The sequence below is a fragment of the Limanda limanda genome, chromosome 12 (assembly GCF_963576545.1).
Source record: "Limanda limanda chromosome 12, fLimLim1.1, whole genome shotgun sequence".
Taxonomy (NCBI): Eukaryota; Metazoa; Chordata; class Actinopteri; order Pleuronectiformes; family Pleuronectidae; genus Limanda; species Limanda limanda.
In genome coordinates, this window is record NC_083647.1 from 22,514,016 (window position 1) to 22,531,208 (window position 17,193).

Below are 17,193 nucleotides of genomic sequence, written 5' to 3' on the forward strand. Positions count from 1 at the left end.
AGCATTTGACGCTGTTGAAGAAGGCGGGACCCTAGGCGTTGCTGACGTGCCCGTGGACCAATAGGAAGCCTGGGATCCTTCGCACGGTTGCACAATTGGCTTAGAATAAAGACGCTGCGTCCCGGGACCGTGATGCTGATCGAGCCGGAGCTGCAGGTCTGAGACGATGCTGCAGGACCACCAGGCCTCCAGCTTCCTGCGGGGTTTGTGTGCGGGACCAACCTCTGATACTTAGCACTGTGCGGGTGTGTGCGTGGTGTGTGTGTGTGCGTGCACTGTGCGGGTGTGTGTGCGTCAGGTGGATGCGCCTGCAGTGATCCAGGTCGCCCCTATGGATCGCGTCCATGGACGTCTCCAAACCCGCTGTGGACCATAGTTTGAGTCCCAATGCTTGCGGGTCCTCGCCAGAAGACACAGGGGCGGAGGATGTGTTCCGCTGGCCCTCGCCGCGGGGGGTCTGCCCCTCGCCGCGGGGGGTCTGCACCGCGCCGGCTGCGGGGGGACACTGGACGGCCGTGTTCGACTATGAAGCGACTGCGGACGACGAGCTCAGCCTGCGAAGAGGCGACCTGGTGGAGCTGCTGTCCAAGGACTCGCTGGTGTCCGGGGACGAGGGCTGGTGGACCGGGATGATAGCGGACCGGGTCGGCATCTTCCCGTCCAACTACGTGAGCAAAGGGAACGGCATTCCGAAGGAGATCCGGGACCCGTCGGAGCGGCAGTACCCGCTGCCTCCTCTGCACCGTGAGTATCCCAGCGTGTGTTTAAGGACTCACACAGCGGCAGAGAGTCTTTTGTTAAGGCCACACAGACTCACACACTCGCCTTTGCTGTGTCACGGTAGATGCAGAGCTCCTCTTGTTGGCCTGGAAACGGGCTCCCAGCATCCTCCCAGCTTCAGGACCACTCTGCATCCCAGAGCCTGTCAAACCAACAGCTGCTCCGGTTACAATGTGCAGCAGGATGCATGCTTAGCACATCTGCACATGCACATACCTGCAAGTGCTGCACACACAATCCTCATGAAATATAACAGAAATCATGCTTTGGCTTGGTGTGCATTGATTTGTATGATAACTGGTGGAGCAGGAAAGAAAGAGAGGTAAGATAATGCTGTTAGAGAAAAGGCTCCTGCAGCTAAATGTGCAGCCAGGGCCTCAGATAGATCCAGTAAGCAGAAACCAGGACCAGGAGTGAGAGCACTCTGCACTTATTGCTTTTTTGTGAGCTGTGTGCCAAAAGGATGATCTGCAGAAAAAACCCCTCATGCACCTTATATGTGCATTGAAGCGTAAACAGACAACACACACACAGCATCTAACACCCGGTTGTTGTAGGTGGACCACGCCGCCTCAGCCGTGTGTGTCGGCCTCCATCTCTTCAGAAGCAGCGTGGCCTAGTTTCTCTCACCAGACCCACCTGAAATATTCATCAAGGTCAGTCGGCTTAATAGACTGTTAGGAATCCACGACAAAAGCCACAAAGAAACAGAGGCGGGTGTTGACCTTTGATTTAAACACTCAGCAGAAAGGATTATTGTCCTTTTCCTTCCTTGCTTCTACAAACTACCTCTTCCAGATTTGAGGGCAGATGCCCACTCGGGTTTAGAAGCAGGGGAGGATAGTTCCTCCAGATCCTGTATTTGGGGCAGCAGGGTGGCCTAGCATCCTGCAGCTGAATGACCTGGTTTTGAGATTCTTGTTAGCCAGCACTTGCCTCACTGATGGGTAACACACAGGGATTCACACCCGGTCGATAGGGGCTGACCTCCGACCTCCAGGAGTGTTTAGAGATAAGAAACATGTCAGCTTTGTGTTCCCTGTCGCTCTAAATCTTCTCCTCTGTCTCTCCTCAGTCCTGGAGATTGATTTCTCGGAGCTGACCCTGGAGGAGATCATCGGCGTGGGCGGCTTCGGGAAAGTCTACCGTGCGGTGTGGCGCGGCGAGGAGGTGGCGGTGAAGGCGGCGCGACGCGACCCCGACGAGGACGCGGAGCAAACTCTGGAGAGCGTGCGGCAGGAGGCCAAGCTCTTCGCCATGCTCAACCATCCCAACATCATGGCGCTGCTGGGGGTGTGTCTGCTCGAGCCCAACCTGTGTCTGGTCATGGAGTTCGCCCGGGGGGGGCCGCTCAACCGGGCGCTGGCGGGGAAACGCATCCCGCCCTGCACGCTGGTGGACTGGGCCGTGCAGATCGCCCGGGGGATGCTCTACCTCCACACCCAGGCCATCGTGCCCATCATCCACCGGGACCTCAAGTCCAGCAACAGTAAGAGTCTCTGTGGAGCATTAGAGTAACGTGTGGTTCTTCCTCTCAGTGGCAACTTGCTCTGTGAAACTCAACCAAAGTGATTCATTTATTTTACGCCTAATGTAAATGTTATATATCTTGTTTACTCGTGTTGCCAACAATGATCAAACCCAGAGAAATCCCCAGTTTTATTTTTATTCCCTTTCCATTGGGTCATATCTACTTTAGGGGCTTTGCCTGTCTCGTAACTTCCAGAGCAAACAACGTATGACAAAGGAAAAACACACTGATATTAACCAGTTATCCAGTCGAGTGGTTTGTCCTTCCACTGTTTGTTTTTGTCAATTGTAAAGGCTCATAGTTATTCTTTGCCATTTCCTGGGTATCGTGAATTAAACCTAAATACGTGAGCTGAGCTAGATTTTCCATCGGCACAGTTGTGAAGACAACAACTCCCATGATCCCGCGCTGCTTCACAACATCAACTTCGGTCTTTTATTAATGTTTTGATTGTGATAAACCCAAAGCAGCTCAAGATACATGTGGTATGTTGGAGTGATTATTCTAAAGAGAGCTGCATGTAAATTAAATTAAATTCTTATAGATTTAAATAAGCAAACTATTGAAACAGACCATGACAACTTCCTAAAGACAAAGGTGATGAACTTGCAATGATAAAAAACAGTGAAAAGCTGCATAACCTCACATTTGAGAAGCTGGAACAAATTATTGTCTTCACACTCAAATTAAACTTAAAAATAATTTGTGATTCATTTTCTTTTAGCTGACCAATTTCTTACTGATGAAATATTGCATCTTTACCTGCTCGGCAATTGTCAGTTGTTCACTATTTCCCTGATATTATGAGGTAAATTATAACTTGATTAATCAAATGTAATAATAATTGTTATTTGTAGCCCCACATTTTACTGTATTTTGTGTTTTATTTAATTTAGGTGTGTTTTTATAGCCGGTAATGTCCTGATCTGGAATAGAAATAACTTTCTCTCCGGCATTAAACCGCAAAATTTCACAGCTACATCCTGGTCAAAAAATTCGGTGCAACTTTAATATGTAATCTATACTATATGATCAAATATTAGAATATAACATCGAACCATATTCAGGCCATGCTAAGCTAGTTGTGATGTGCACTTCATATATATGATTCAGAAATGAGAGCAGAAAGGAAAATGAGTTTATGTGTGCGTTTGTGGAGCAGCTGTAATCTTGCATTTTACCCAACTGGATCCCCTAAATCCCAAGCCTATTACTGAGGATTTGCCCGGCGCTCTGCCCCAGCCTCTCTGCTGGAGGCTCCGCCAATACATACAGCCCGCTCCTCTGCTGCCATTGGCCCGTTCTCTGGTGATCAGCTCAGGCTCGTGATTTCCAATAGGCTGCTTTAAAGTGTTAAGTCGGTTGTAACTAGTTGCCATCCGGGGCTCTGTGGGGAAAACCCAGGTCCTCTTCACAGCAGAGGAGGAAACAGGAGGGTGCAACCGGCCTGTGTTCACCCTGCAAGGGTCAAATCCACAGTCCTTCTCTCCTCTCTGGTCTGTGACACCATGTTTAGATGTTGTAGGAAGTTGTAAACAGTACGTCAGTGCTGATCGGGGGAGTGATAAACATGACACATGAGTGGACATGCACATTGTCACCTCTTGTCCCCACTGTGACACCTTTCAGAGCACACACACACACACACACACACACACACACACACACACACACACACACACACACACACACACACATTACCCCTCCACGTTGATGCTATTTCTTTTAATCCATGGGCCACACACAGCAAGGCATCACCACGGTAACAATGCTAGCCGAGCTGGGAGCTGTCTCACACTAAGATAAGATAATCAGAATCAGAATTCTTTTAATTGCCAAGTATATTTGCACATACAGGAAATTGCCTTGGTGTGGTTGGTGCACTGTACATAAATAACAATCAGACATTAAACAACAATATAAAACAAAACAATATATACAGTATATACAGTAAATAACTTTATTGTCACTGCACCAGTTCAATTCAATAAGGTTCTGTTTGAAGATCCCATTAGGATAAAAGAATTAGAGAATAAACATACCATACAAATTAAAAACTCTAGAAAGATTCGAATAAATAAACACAAACAGATAAAAAATAGTTTAAACACAGTACATGCTACACTTAGATAAGATAAGATAACTTTATTGTCACTGCACCAGTAAAATACAATAAGGTTCTGTTTGAATATCCCAAAAGGATAGAATAAAATAATTAGAGAATAAACATACCATACAAATTAAAAACGCTGGAAAGATATGCATAAATAAATAAAAACACATACAAAAATAGCATATACATATTACATTGTCCGTACCTGGCGCCGTCTTCCTCTGAGGCTTTGACCTGACAGGAACACACGCCCACATCTCAGAGCCCATTGGCTGTTGTCTGACCACAAATCAGCCTTTGGTGGCAACAGCCAATAGTTTGAGGGTTCTGGTGTAGATACAACAGCCAAGACTCCGCCTTCCACTGGTCCTACGTCGCTTAGAGTCCGACTGGTGTCTCTTATCACTCGAAGTCTTCACATGCAGAATCTGTTTATAGAGGATTGCATGGCAGCTAGCTTGATTCCTGATTTGTTGGCTCTCCTGTGGTTACATTTAAGATCAAACAGGGGTCTAGACCCAGCTCCTGGGAAACTCTGGTCTAATCAGTGGTTATAAAACGTTGCTCATGACGCACCGCTGCTGTGAGGAAGAGGAGGATGTGGGTTCTCTCAGACTCCACCCTGTGACGCAACACTGTGGCAGCGGAGGGGATGGTGGCAGTTTTAAAAAAAGACATGAAAGTCAAGATTTCATGTTTTGCATCTGTTTTTTATCTCAAAGGCTCATAAGCAAGGATGGTTTCATTTTTAGTTAGTCCAGCGTCACAGTTCTGGATTAACATGAAATTCTATTCATGATCTCCAGAGGATGAATTCTGCAGATCTGATGTTTTCTTTAGCACATCGTTATTTTTCTGTAGTCAAACATCTTGACGTTTATTGGACGGATTGCCATGAAATCACGACATTTGCGTCGCCCTCATAATGAATTGCAATAACTTTGGTGGCAGCTTAACTTTTCATTCTCAGATCAAAATTTACTTAAAAGTTCCAATTTGATCGTCCATAAAATCCCTGAAATTACAGTGAACCTTTCCAACACTGACCGCTAAAGAAATAAATACATATATATAGATATACAATATAAAACTACCCTCATAACTGATGCAGTTTAGTAAGACATGAAATGTTTATGTCCCATACTACTTACAGGGAACATGGAAACATCATTAGAAGTAGTTTAGAGTCCATATAACAGCTTGGTTATATTTTAATGATCAGTGGCATTTCTCTGGTATAGATCTGTTTCGGCATCAAACTCTATTTGTTGGCTCTTCAACATCTTTGATGATGATTGATTTTGCTGTAAATCCTGTGACTTTTACTTTAATATACGCTTCAAAATGGAAAAACTGTTAAAGAAGCAGCCATGTATTCTCTCTCTCTCTCTCTCTCTCTCTCTCTCTCTCTCTCTCTCTCTCTCTCTCTCTCTCTCTCTCTCTCTCAGTTTTATCAGTTCTACTCTGTTCCTCCCGTTTTGCTTGAGTCATGAAGATATGTTCACCTTCAGCCTCTCAACCGTCTCACACAGAACACGCCATTAGCAGAAGCTCTTATCTAAAGCGCTGTACATTACAGTGAGTGCATACATTTGGAGCATGATCGGTCTCGGGGGGGAAATCGGCTGTGTTTGCTTCATGTTGCACCTTCTCAGGAGCAGGATTCTCCTTCATTTGCATGTTTCAGCTGCTTTAGGAAAGTGCGCCAGTGGAATCAGAGCCGCAGCAGATGCAGGGGGCGCTTGATGTTCACCGCAGCCGGCAGACACGCCCTCGCCGCTGGGCACAGCCTGGCACAGGGGGGAGAGAACATGTGGTCGGGAGGAAGCTTGCTCGGCGTCTCGATGTTTGGAACGAGCTGTTTTTAGATTCTGTTGGAGCAAACAAGCCTTTCCAGCAGCTCAGCTGGAGCAGGACATGTTGTGTTGTTGTGTTGTGTTGTGACGATACGCAGTGAGATCATTAGCATTGATCCAGGTGTGGGTGTGTTCTTCATCTCGGTGGCTCACTGTTTCTTGGTTTCTCTGTTTGTTCTCTCTTTCCCTCTCCTCTGCTTGTGTCCTTTCATCCTTTCATCACGGCCTCCCACCAACCGCACCCTGTTGTCCTCATCCATCATGTGTCCCTTTTGGTTTTGCTTTTTTTTTGCGTTTCCCAACATTTCAATCCTTGTAATGATCAACTGAACCCGTTACCCTCCCGTCAATTTGCACGTATTCCCCCTCACATCCTCCAACCTCCTCCTCCTCATCCTCCGACTGAACCCCCCCACCCCCCCTCCAGTCCTGATCCTCGAGCGGGTCGAGATGGAAGACCTCAGCAACAAGACCCTGAAGATCACAGACTTCGGCCTGGCTCGAGAGTGGCACCGCACCACCAAGATGAGCGCCGCAGGCACCTACGCCTGGATGGCTCCCGAAGTCATCCGCTCGTCTACGTTCTCCAAGGGTAGCGACGTGTGGAGGTGGGCAGAGGGAGCGGGTTTCGGACGAACTGCAGCAGGTTGTAGAGCTGCTCTGAAACAACGAGTCGGCGAGAGAGAAGCAGTTCATTCAGAAGGCACGGGAGGAAAGTTCAGCTCCGGCTGCAGTTTCCATAGTAACAAGGCAGAGACACAGGAAAGGACAGAACGTTATGTTTTCATGAGATGAGTAAAAAGATTAGAGAAGGATAAATGTTACTTTAACCATGAATAGACTAAACATTTAAGCACTTGAGCAGCAGGAAAAGTCATCACGGGTTCTTATGTGTCTGAACTTTACTTAAAAGATTTAACACTGACTTGATGATACTGCATTACAATATCTTATAATATTTTAATGCAGATTTTATTTATATTCAGAGATTTTATTTGTCATGCTTATGCAATATGCAATGAATTCAAGGCAGAATTATCCTGTGCCTGTGCTGAGAAAGCATGTATTTAATAGAAAATAATAAAATGTACGAATATGGCCAACTAAACAATAACATACAATGCAATTGTACAAGGTCGTGCAAAAGACTCAGAGAGAATCATTTAATTTTAATTTTAATTCTTGGTCTATATGTGATAACATATACGTCACATTTCCTTTATTACTCCTCAAGCAAAACATTGATTTATTTCATTTTCTCACCGTAAATCAAGCAGGATCTTGTTGGGTTTTGTTACGTTGACATTTGAAGACATCACTTTGAGCTCTAGGAAATTCTGATGTGCATTAAATTAGAGAGAATAATTGTCAGCGATGTAAATAACTGTTGATTTCAGCCCTAATTGTACGTTAAACCTGCTTTTGACAAGTTAAGAACTCTGCAGCCAAATAGCTTTTACTCTGAATGAATGATCCTCAGATCCTAATATTAGGTTTGGCAGCTTCACAAGTAAGAATTTAAAAAGGCCATAAATGCAGAAATGACGTTGCAAACTACTAATGTAGTTTCACACTCCAGTGATGAATCATTTGTTTTAATGCCATGTGTCATGTTTCCTTTCACGAGCTGCTGCGTTACACGTGCAGCAGCTTTAAAGCTCCGGCTCGTGGGGGTTTCCCTGTAAAACAGGATTAAAGAGCCGAGAGACGGCAGCATGCAACAAACCAGTCATGGTAGAAAGGTCAATGTCATCCAGGGAGGGGGGGATTACTTCCCTACTCATTACTTCTACATTAGAGTAAACCCAGTGTTGTGACTTCAGGAATCAAACCTGTTTTAAATAATTCTTGATTTCACCAGGAAGTTTTATTTCAAGTGTCATGTGATCCAGGTCTGTGATCCCATGATTGTATCTGACGTACAAACAGAATCTGTGACAGTATTTCCTGGTCTGTGTGATTTCCTCGTCATTTCCTGCAGCTCATCACTGGTTTTGGCTTTAGTCATAAATCTGTCAGCGGCTGCTTTGACCTTTCCTCTCTCACCTTGGTGTTTATATGAAGAGTGGTTCTAATCTCTTTTTTGACCTTAATTCAAATACAGTTGATTTGCTGAACATTCACACTCTTTCCTCAGAAATCACTTGCTTGATATTCATATGATCGTTTATCTGATTGTCTTTTGTTTTTTCATCCCTGTTTGTGGCTGTAAAGTTACGGCGTGCTGTTGTGGGAGCTGCTGACTGGAGAAGTTCCTTTTCGGGGGATCGACGGCCTGGCGGTGGCGTACGGCGTGGCGATGAACAAACTCGCTTTGCCCATTCCTTCCACTTGTCCCGAGCCCTTTGCACGTCTCATGGAGGGTAAGACAGGACAATATTAATATAATATAATATAATTCAAGGCCAACGTCCATTAACCTAAGAAAATATGTCATTACTTTCTGGGACCATTTGAATTGAGAACGTTATTTGTGCTTGAGTTGGATATTTATCATCTGCTGCAGACTGCTGGAGCTCAGACTCTCACTGCCGGCCACAGTTCACGTCTGTGTTGGACCATCTGACGGCCATCGAGGAGTCGGGCTTCTTTGAAATGCCAGCAGAGTCTTTCCACTCTCTGCAGGACGACTGGAAACTGGAGATCCAGGAAATGTTCGATGAACTGAGGACGAAGGAAAAGGTAAAGATCCGATTAAACCTCAGCCTTGTTGTATGAAGGTGTTTTCAAAGTGTTTTTCATCCGTCACCTCTTCTCTTCGTTTCCTCCTCAGGAGCTGCGATCGTGGGAAGAGGAGCTGACCCAAGCGGCGCTGCAGCAGAAGTGCCAGGAGGAGGCGCTGAGGAGGCGCGAGCAGGAACTGGCCGAGCGGGAGATCCACATCCTGGAGCGAGAGCTCAACATCATCATTCACCAGCTCTACCAGGAGAAGCCTCACGTGGAGAGCAGGCAGGGCAAGTTCCGCCGCAACCGCCTTAAACTCAAGGATGGGAACAGGATCAGCTTACCCTCAGGTACTGCTAACCAAGAGTGTGAATAGAGATACTCATGTTTTCAAATGGAGTAAAAAGTAGAGCTGGGATATTGTGATAGAAAACAAGGTACCTGGAGTTTAGTTCAGATGTTGTTTTGGCATGAAATTAGATAAGATATTGTTGTTTTTAAGCTTTTTTTTAAGAGATGTTTTATATCCAAGTTTAATGTTGTTAGTCAAGAAAATTATCCAAAACCATTGTGATATTTGGGCTTGTTATTGTTACCAAGCTTTGAAGGACATGTCTGATTTGATCAAGTACCTACTCAACCCAACACTTTATTTAGATTTAGACTTTAGCCTGTTGAGGTGCCTCACTGCATTTGGAAATCTGCTGTCCGGCTGAAACACTGGAATATTTACAGAATGTTGATTAACGCTAGTTTTCCTTTGTAAATAAGGAAAGTAAAACCAAAGTGAGAGGTCTGTTTATGAGCAGGTGTTTTTTGAATCTACATTATTATCTGAGATGAGATAATGTGATTTCCCTGAAATTGAGATATATCTGCAGAAAGGATCCCTCCATAATATTGTAAATTATATACTATGCACTTTAATTTACTTAAAAGTTACATTTATTCTAATGTTTGGTGTTTGTAGATTTTCAGCATAAAATCACCGTGCAGGCCTCTCCCTCCCACGACCGGCAGAAGAGTTCACTCAGCAGCGGTTCCAGCCCCCCCACCAGTCCGCCCATGCTCCCCCGCCTGAGAGCCATCCAGCGTAGGAACCATTCTCATCTTTATATTTAACCTTAACATTTTTATTAATCATTAAAACCACCGAGCACAGAATCTGTGTATTCTCCAAGGACGTCTAATTTCACCTGAGTTTTACACTCTTGTTTTGCAGTCACTCCAAGAGAGGGGTGTGTCGGCTGGGGTCGCAGCACAGGTTTCCAGCAGGAGGAAGAGGAGGGTGAGAGGAAGGGCTCCAGGAAGAAGGGCAGGTCCCGTGGGTGTGGCCCCTACAGGGAGCACAGCGCTGACGCCAGGTGAGAGGACGGGAGAGATATTAACCAACTCAAAACCCTCCACTCAGTTTGTTCATAGTCTAGACAAAGTACCACTCGTCTTTTAGTTAATATTCGTATTCTGTCCCGACAGTGTGAAGCCTCCCTATGAGTGCAGCCGGCAGCGCTCCTGCAGCGCCCCAAACCTCCGCAGATCCCCCCGACACAGTCCAGCGGTGCCGGGGGTGCCGAGCCTTGTGGAGATGGGTAAGTAAAAAAGGCTCAAAGTTAAAATAAAGTGTCAAACGGACTTGGGAAAATGTGGGAGATTAAATGTGTGTGAGTCAGATTCCTCTTTCCCCACATGGCTCTTTGTGGCTGACCTGGGAAACTCACAGATGTTTGCAGCTGTATGAATGTAAACAGGCTGCTGCTGAAAAGGGATCGAGCTCAGTCAGCAAAGCAAACGTGGAGGAATGGAGTTGTCACTTTAGGCTACACACACACACACACACACGCACACACAGAAACACACACACACACACACACACACACACACACACACACACACACAGACCAGGAAATACTGTGACAGATTCTGTTTGTATACAATCATGAGATAACAGACCTGGATCACATGACACTTGAAATAAAACACACACACACAGACACACACACACACACACACACACACACGAACATTCATTATTATTATTGGGGCGTAGCTTTGACGAGTGGTGGGATGTATCACTTCTCAGCTCTCGTTATCTTTTCCACGATCACCAGCCCGAGCTTTGACATGTGACTGATCCTGTTTTCCAGAAAACGAAGACTGCTGCTTCTCTACTGAGCCGGGAGCCCCCCCCGGTCAGTCCTACCTCTGCATCCCCTTCCAGAAGGACGCCCACTCAGCTGCTCCCGCTGCCGGCGACGGGGACGAGTACACCCCCGGTGGCCAGGTGCCAGGAACGCCACCGTGCAGGAAGAGCCAGGGGGGGGGTCGGCGCTCCGAGCTGGTGCTGCTGGGCTGTGGAGCTTTCCTGGCAGCGGTCGGACTGGGCTGCAACCTGCTGACTCTGGCCCAACCGGAGGAGAGCATCAAACCCCGGTGGGAGGGCTTCTTCCACAGAACAGGGGGCCAGCGGCGAAGCACCAGCCCCCCCACTCGCAGACTGTTCCGGCGGGAGAGCCCGCTGAAGCCCTCGGCGCCCTCGCTACCGGAACGAGGTTTACCCTCCTCCTACACACTGCTGTCCTTATCGTCAGTGTCCGACTGCAACTCCACCCGCTCACTGCTGCGCTGCGACAGTGAGGAAGTGTTGGTCGGCCGCCCTGCCTCACCCCCCCCACAACCGTCTTTCATCCTGCAACACCCGGCCATTCGAAACCCGGTGAACCCTCTGGTCAACACCCACCTGGAGAGCTTCAAGCGGAACCCCCGACAGTCGCTGACCCCCACACACGTTCCCTGCCCCCCGGCCGCCTCACGGAGTCTGCGTCGGACGCCATCAGACGGAGCCATCAAGAAAAGCTGCCTTCCCAATAATCTGGAACCGTTGCCAGAAAGATCAGCTTTACAGAACACAGGTAAGGTCTCATGTCTCCTCTCATCCATAATCCAGTGGATCCATAATCCAGTCATTGGAATAGGAATTTTCATGTTTCATCACACTGGTCTAGACTGAAATTTCTCAGGAACTGCCGGGTAGATAGTCGTGATTGTTGTGCAGACAGTTGTGTTCCCCAGACAATGAATTCTAGCGGCTTTTGTGACCCTTTGACTTTGTCATTGTGAGGTGCTTCTGATTTGCTGTTATGTCAACAAGACAAACACTGATTTTTCAGGTCAGACATGTTCACAACAACAGGAAAATCTCCTATGGATTCATGTGGGGGGGGGGGGGGGCACCTGGGTAGAGCATGCAGCAGGGAGGACAAATCATTGCGGAAATCATGTACTTTTGTTTACTGCATCGGTACTGCTTTCCCAGCTGACATCTTCGTCAGCATCTTCTCTATGCATATGGCTCCTCTTGAGATATTTGTGTTATTCCAGTTACACATCCGGGTCCGGATCCTGTTAGAAACATCATCAACACGCCCACCCGCTCGCTGGGAATTCACCATTTTCCTGTCATGTGCTCACTCAGATATTTGTACATCTTACTTGCGGGCTGGCAAGAAAAGTTCCGTAAAAAGTTGGGAGCAACTGACTCGGACATTTGGAAAATGTCTGGACTTCAGTGCATGTCTGAAAGCAGTTTTACAAAAACCATCCTTTTTTATGTTTTCCCTTTCTTCTCTTTTCACCAGGTGGCTTCAGAGGTCTAAAGGAAGATGAGGTCCCCCGACTTCCTGATCCAAACCTCGTGTTCCCTCCGACGCCTCGTCGCCGCTGTGCTCCTGAACGCCCCAAGACCCTGGACTTTGTAGCTCGGCCTCGGCCTTCGCCACGGGTGCGCTCTGACGTGTTCTGGCCGGAGGGGAGGCCCAGGGGAAATGGACAAAACCTGGGTAGCGGTGAATCCCCCGCCCACACCTCAAGCACGGAGACTCCCCCCACAGTGGAGTTTGGGAGAGACCCGGCAGTGCTGCCCACCCCGTTGGACGCCCCGACGCCCTTCTCCTCTCGCAAGAACGTTAACCTGTTGGACCGGCAGGATGAGGGCCAGTACCGGGATGGAACCGTCCCACTCTGCAAACCGGAGATCAGCTTTCCCAAAGACTCACCTTATGGCCACAGACCTGGATTCTGGTCCTAGCTCAGCACCAACCTCTCACTGGTCCGACACAAGCAGAGGGCTGCCTTTGCTTCTGGTTTTTTACAGGTCAATGGAGACAGTTTTTAGCTCTAACTGGTACTAAAGGGGGGGGGGGGGGGGCTCACCTTTCTCCATTTTATTTTCAGATTTTTGTTGTTTTACCGATGTGGCATCTGAAAGTACGACAGAGTATTTGAAGAAAAGAAATCCTGAGATTTTGAGAATAATTTCATAATATTACGAGATTATTGTTGTAATACGATGATCTTCTGATGTCAACGCCTCTAAAATGACACAAAGCCTAACATGATGACTTTACACTCATAATATTATAACTTTATTCATGTTATATTCAGACTTTTTTCCCGTGATATTCAGACTTTATTATCGTATTATTAGGACTTTATTCTGTTAATATTGCAACTTTATTCTTGTAATATTACAACTACTCTCGTAATATCCAACATTTCCCCCCCCTTTAAATGGCCCTAATACTCCGTTAGGGCCATTTAAATAAAAATAATTTGACGCAGGTCTGGTTGTTAATGCATTAGAAGGATAAATTAATAATTTTCTTCAACCCTTGCATTTGCCATTCAACGATTTTTTTTCTCTTCGGAATTAAACAGTCAAATATCTTCGTAGCAGAATGACATCGACAGTTTCACAAAGCTTTACATACTTTTCTTAATTTTGAACTTGCGTTGAAGATTGTGCATTTAATCAAGTGCACTTTTGGGGAAGCATCATGAATGTAAAGCTTCAGGGTTTTTGTTTTTTTTCCAAAAAGAAAAACGCTGTCTCTGATGATTTGTCTGTAAAAGCACCATGTGATTGGGTTTGAATCTGGAGCTTCTGTGCTAGTAGCCGATGAATCCCTGTTTTGTACCGAGCACCCGTCATCACCAGTCCCGTCTGCAGAGTGACGTCCCGGGGACCAGGGGCGAGGGACGCTGTTGTATAACACGTGCACTTCTTTGCATTAGCAGCCGTGTCAGCGCAATAACGTCTGACGTCGTCTCGAGCTCTTTGCTGTGAACTGTTCTATAAAAGAAAAAAAAAGAATGTCACTAAAGCTTGAGTTTGAATTGTGCTGAGGGCGTTGCAATAGATCAGTATATTAAAGAACTCATTAATTCATTTGTGGCCCCGTCAGAGGAGCTCGGTCGGGGCCCGAGCCGCCAGTTGGGAAACGTCTCACCAAAACGGAGAGTAAAGGGAGTTTTTGTATTTATACCTCTGTAAATTGTCGGATGAGGGATGTAAAGTGTGTTTTAAGTTATGTCAAAGACAAACTGCATGTGTGTTGAACGGCACGCGGGAGAAACAGGCCCTGGTGGCATGTGCAACTTCATTACTGATTATTTGTATTGATTTATTTAATTGTATTTATTGGTTAATTTATCTGATGGTTTATTTTTATATTTGATTTTATTTGCCTTTATTTTTGACACTTGTTAATGTTGTTCATGAATGTTTTTTGGTTTTGAGCATTTGCAGTTTATTTTCATTTTTGTCTGTTTCGCTCACGTTGAATTAACGTGTTTCTTCTACCAGGCTTTTCCAATTACCTCTGCAAAGGGTGCAAGTAGTGTGAGTCCAACTACAGAACTCGAGCTGAAGGGATGGATTGTCGATTGATCGAAGTAGTCAATTAATTGTTGAAATAATTTTGAAGTAAAAATGCCAAACATTCCCTAGTGTGAGATTCTCAATTTTGAAATTTTGAAATTATGCTGCTTATCGTTGCTTTATTTGACCGTAAACTGGATTTCTGGTTTTGTTTCACAAAATGTTCATGATAATAAGTTGAGTATTTCTTACTCAATAGTTGATCAATCGAAAGAATAATTGACAAATGAATCATAGAAAGGGTATTTTATTAAGATTAATGGATGGACACTGGCCTCTGCATTAGTTTTCATTTTGTTTCCACACTTTATTTGTCTGTCTGGATCAAACTAGAGTTAAATATTTCAAAATATATTTGTTTGAACCTGCTAGACTTTGAAATTCCTATTATTAAGTTCTACAAATAAACTTTAGGCTAGCAGGTAAAGAAGCCTATGGATCATCAGATATTTAATTATGAACCACTGTCAGAGTCTGATGTTAATGCCTGTTTCTCTTCTTTTAATCTCAAATGTCAAGTGACCTCTCAGCCTGAAGGACGGCTTCCTCTGCGATCTGACGTGTCTGTCTCAAGTGGGACCTGGTGTACATGTCAATGTGAACGCTGTTTCTCCGAGGATGTGCAGAATGTGATTGTGCTCAACACAGTGTTGCAGCTGAAGGTGCTAGTTGAAACCTAGCTGTATTGCCAATGTGTCTGAACTGTTACCACGAATAAGCTGATCTTACTGACGGACATTTTGGAGGTTGGAAATATTACTGATATTGACCGACGTGTATTTGCACTGGAACACACTGATTTGAGTAAAATCATAGTAAAAAAGCCAATGAGCTCTTGTGTTCTTTCATAAACCTGTTTACTTAATGAATTGAGGACAATGAGAGTAATAGTGGTTTCAATCACATGTTTATAACAAGCCATTGTTAGCAAAATCTCATTACGCAGCATTTCATAAATACTAACACGGTAGTGAAACGTCTACAGACAGTAATTGGACAGTAATGTGTGTACGACAGGTTTAAGGACAGACGCGCTAATAAACCGGAAAATATACAGCTTTCACTATACTGTTGATATACAGAGCGGCCATCTTGGATTTCGAAGTCAGGGTGTTGAGGTTCCTCCGACCTTCCGAGGCCAGATTCAGACTTGAGGGGACGTTGCAGTTGCAATGTCTGACTCTGGAATAAGAAATACCGAGCTCCAAGGTCTTAACTTAACGCAACATTAGCTGGTTGAAGCATTTGGCATCTAAAGAACTTCATATTTTCATCTATTAGCCTCTGGAGAACCAAAAGCAAACTAAGAAAAAAGTAAAAAGTGAGAAAATATTTGATTCACTGCCTTGGTTAATTTCTCTCTTTACTCAGACATTCTGCATAAATCTATTTCAGCTTTGAGGAAAATATCGGAGTCAAAAATATAAGAAAACTAGGGCTACGTTGTAGCACCCGCTTGTTGAAGCTTGTTGTGGTCGGTGGAGAGAGCGATCGATGACCGTCTCTGCGTCGCATGCGTGTTGCGCACTGCGGCAAGGATAAACGCTTCACTTCCTGCGTCCGTCACGCGATGTCGATCCTTGCCTGCTAATTGCTCATTACGGTCCACGGTATCAAATAGCACATCACACTGGGAAGATTTTATGTAAATTAAATGATAGTTGTAAAAAAAAGCTTACTTCCGGTTGTCAGTAGGTGGCGCCATCACTATTATTACGTACAGACTAATATACCTGTTCAAGTAGGGGCTCCCATGTAGCGTTAGCAATTTTGTGTCAATTGGACAATGTTACCACAACTTAATTTTCACACTGATCAGTAGTGGCGCTATGACCCTGAACTCATATTAATATATGGATGTGTTCAGGTCACGATTGTGATCATAGGTCAGTAGTTCGGAGCTGGTCTGATAATGCAGAGTGGATTTACAAAGTACTTCCTGTTTCATGGCGAATCAGTAGGTGGCGCCATGACACTGAGGAAATATTGACACATAGAGCTGTTCAGGCTTGGACTGTGATCATGTGACAGAAGTTTGGTGGTGATAGGACAATGCAGAGTGGAGTTATGACAAAATCGTGTCCTTCGCCAAAGGAGACAATGTTGTCATTGATGCGCGGCGAAGGTTGATCTGCACAGCGCATCAATGTTTACACGGTGTGGTATCACCAGAGGTTTTACAACCAAGCAGGGTGTAGGGCAGTGCGTCACAGAAGTACAGACCAGTCAAAAGTGTTTTCAAACGAAGGTTCCAGTTTATTTAGTTAACAAAAGTCTCTCCGGAAGCAAAACATAAAAGTTAATCAAACAGTAAATATATCCTCCATAAACTTGCTCCTGACGTGGATCCTTCCCAATGCAGTTTCTTCCACGTCTCAGGCAGGCTGCTTCGTGTCTGTCTCCACTCCTTTGTGCTCTTCTCTCACTCCCACACCTGAGCTCCAGCTTTAATGAGGGCTGAGGCCTTGGCACCTCCCCCAGTAGTGCCTTCTGAGAGATGCAGTCCTCCTGGCAGCCATCTTGTGGCGTGGTA

The 17,193-nt window shown here is 45.5% G+C and overlaps 1 protein-coding gene across 1 annotated transcript; it reads left to right on the top strand.

Moving 5' to 3' along the window:
• The first annotated feature begins 344 nt into the window (after positions 1-344).
• Positions 345-13,028, top strand: map3k9 (mitogen-activated protein kinase kinase kinase 9). The gene is made up of 11 exons (XM_061083165.1): positions 345-744; positions 1,856-2,269; positions 6,708-6,888; positions 8,495-8,643; positions 8,787-8,962; positions 9,054-9,294; positions 9,915-10,037; positions 10,167-10,308; positions 10,421-10,533; positions 11,089-11,853; positions 12,580-13,028. The coding sequence occupies exons 1-11, from the start codon at positions 345-347 to the stop codon at positions 13,026-13,028; spliced, it is 3,153 nt and encodes a 1,050-aa protein (XP_060939148.1).
• Positions 13,029-17,193: the final 4,165 nt, after the last annotated feature.

Bases quoted from the DNA above. Each gene is read 5' to 3' on its own strand.
- map3k9 (XM_061083165.1), top strand. From the start codon at position 345: ATGGACGTCTCCAAACCCGCTGTGGACCATAGTTTGAGTCCCAATGCT. The intron at 745-1,855 runs GTGAGTATCCCA...GTCTCTCCTCAG, and splicing joins CCCGCTGCCTCCTCTGCACC to TCCTGGAGATTGATTTCTCG. The intron at 9,295-9,914 runs GTACTGCTAACC...TGGTGTTTGTAG, and splicing joins CAGGATCAGCTTACCCTCAG to ATTTTCAGCATAAAATCACC.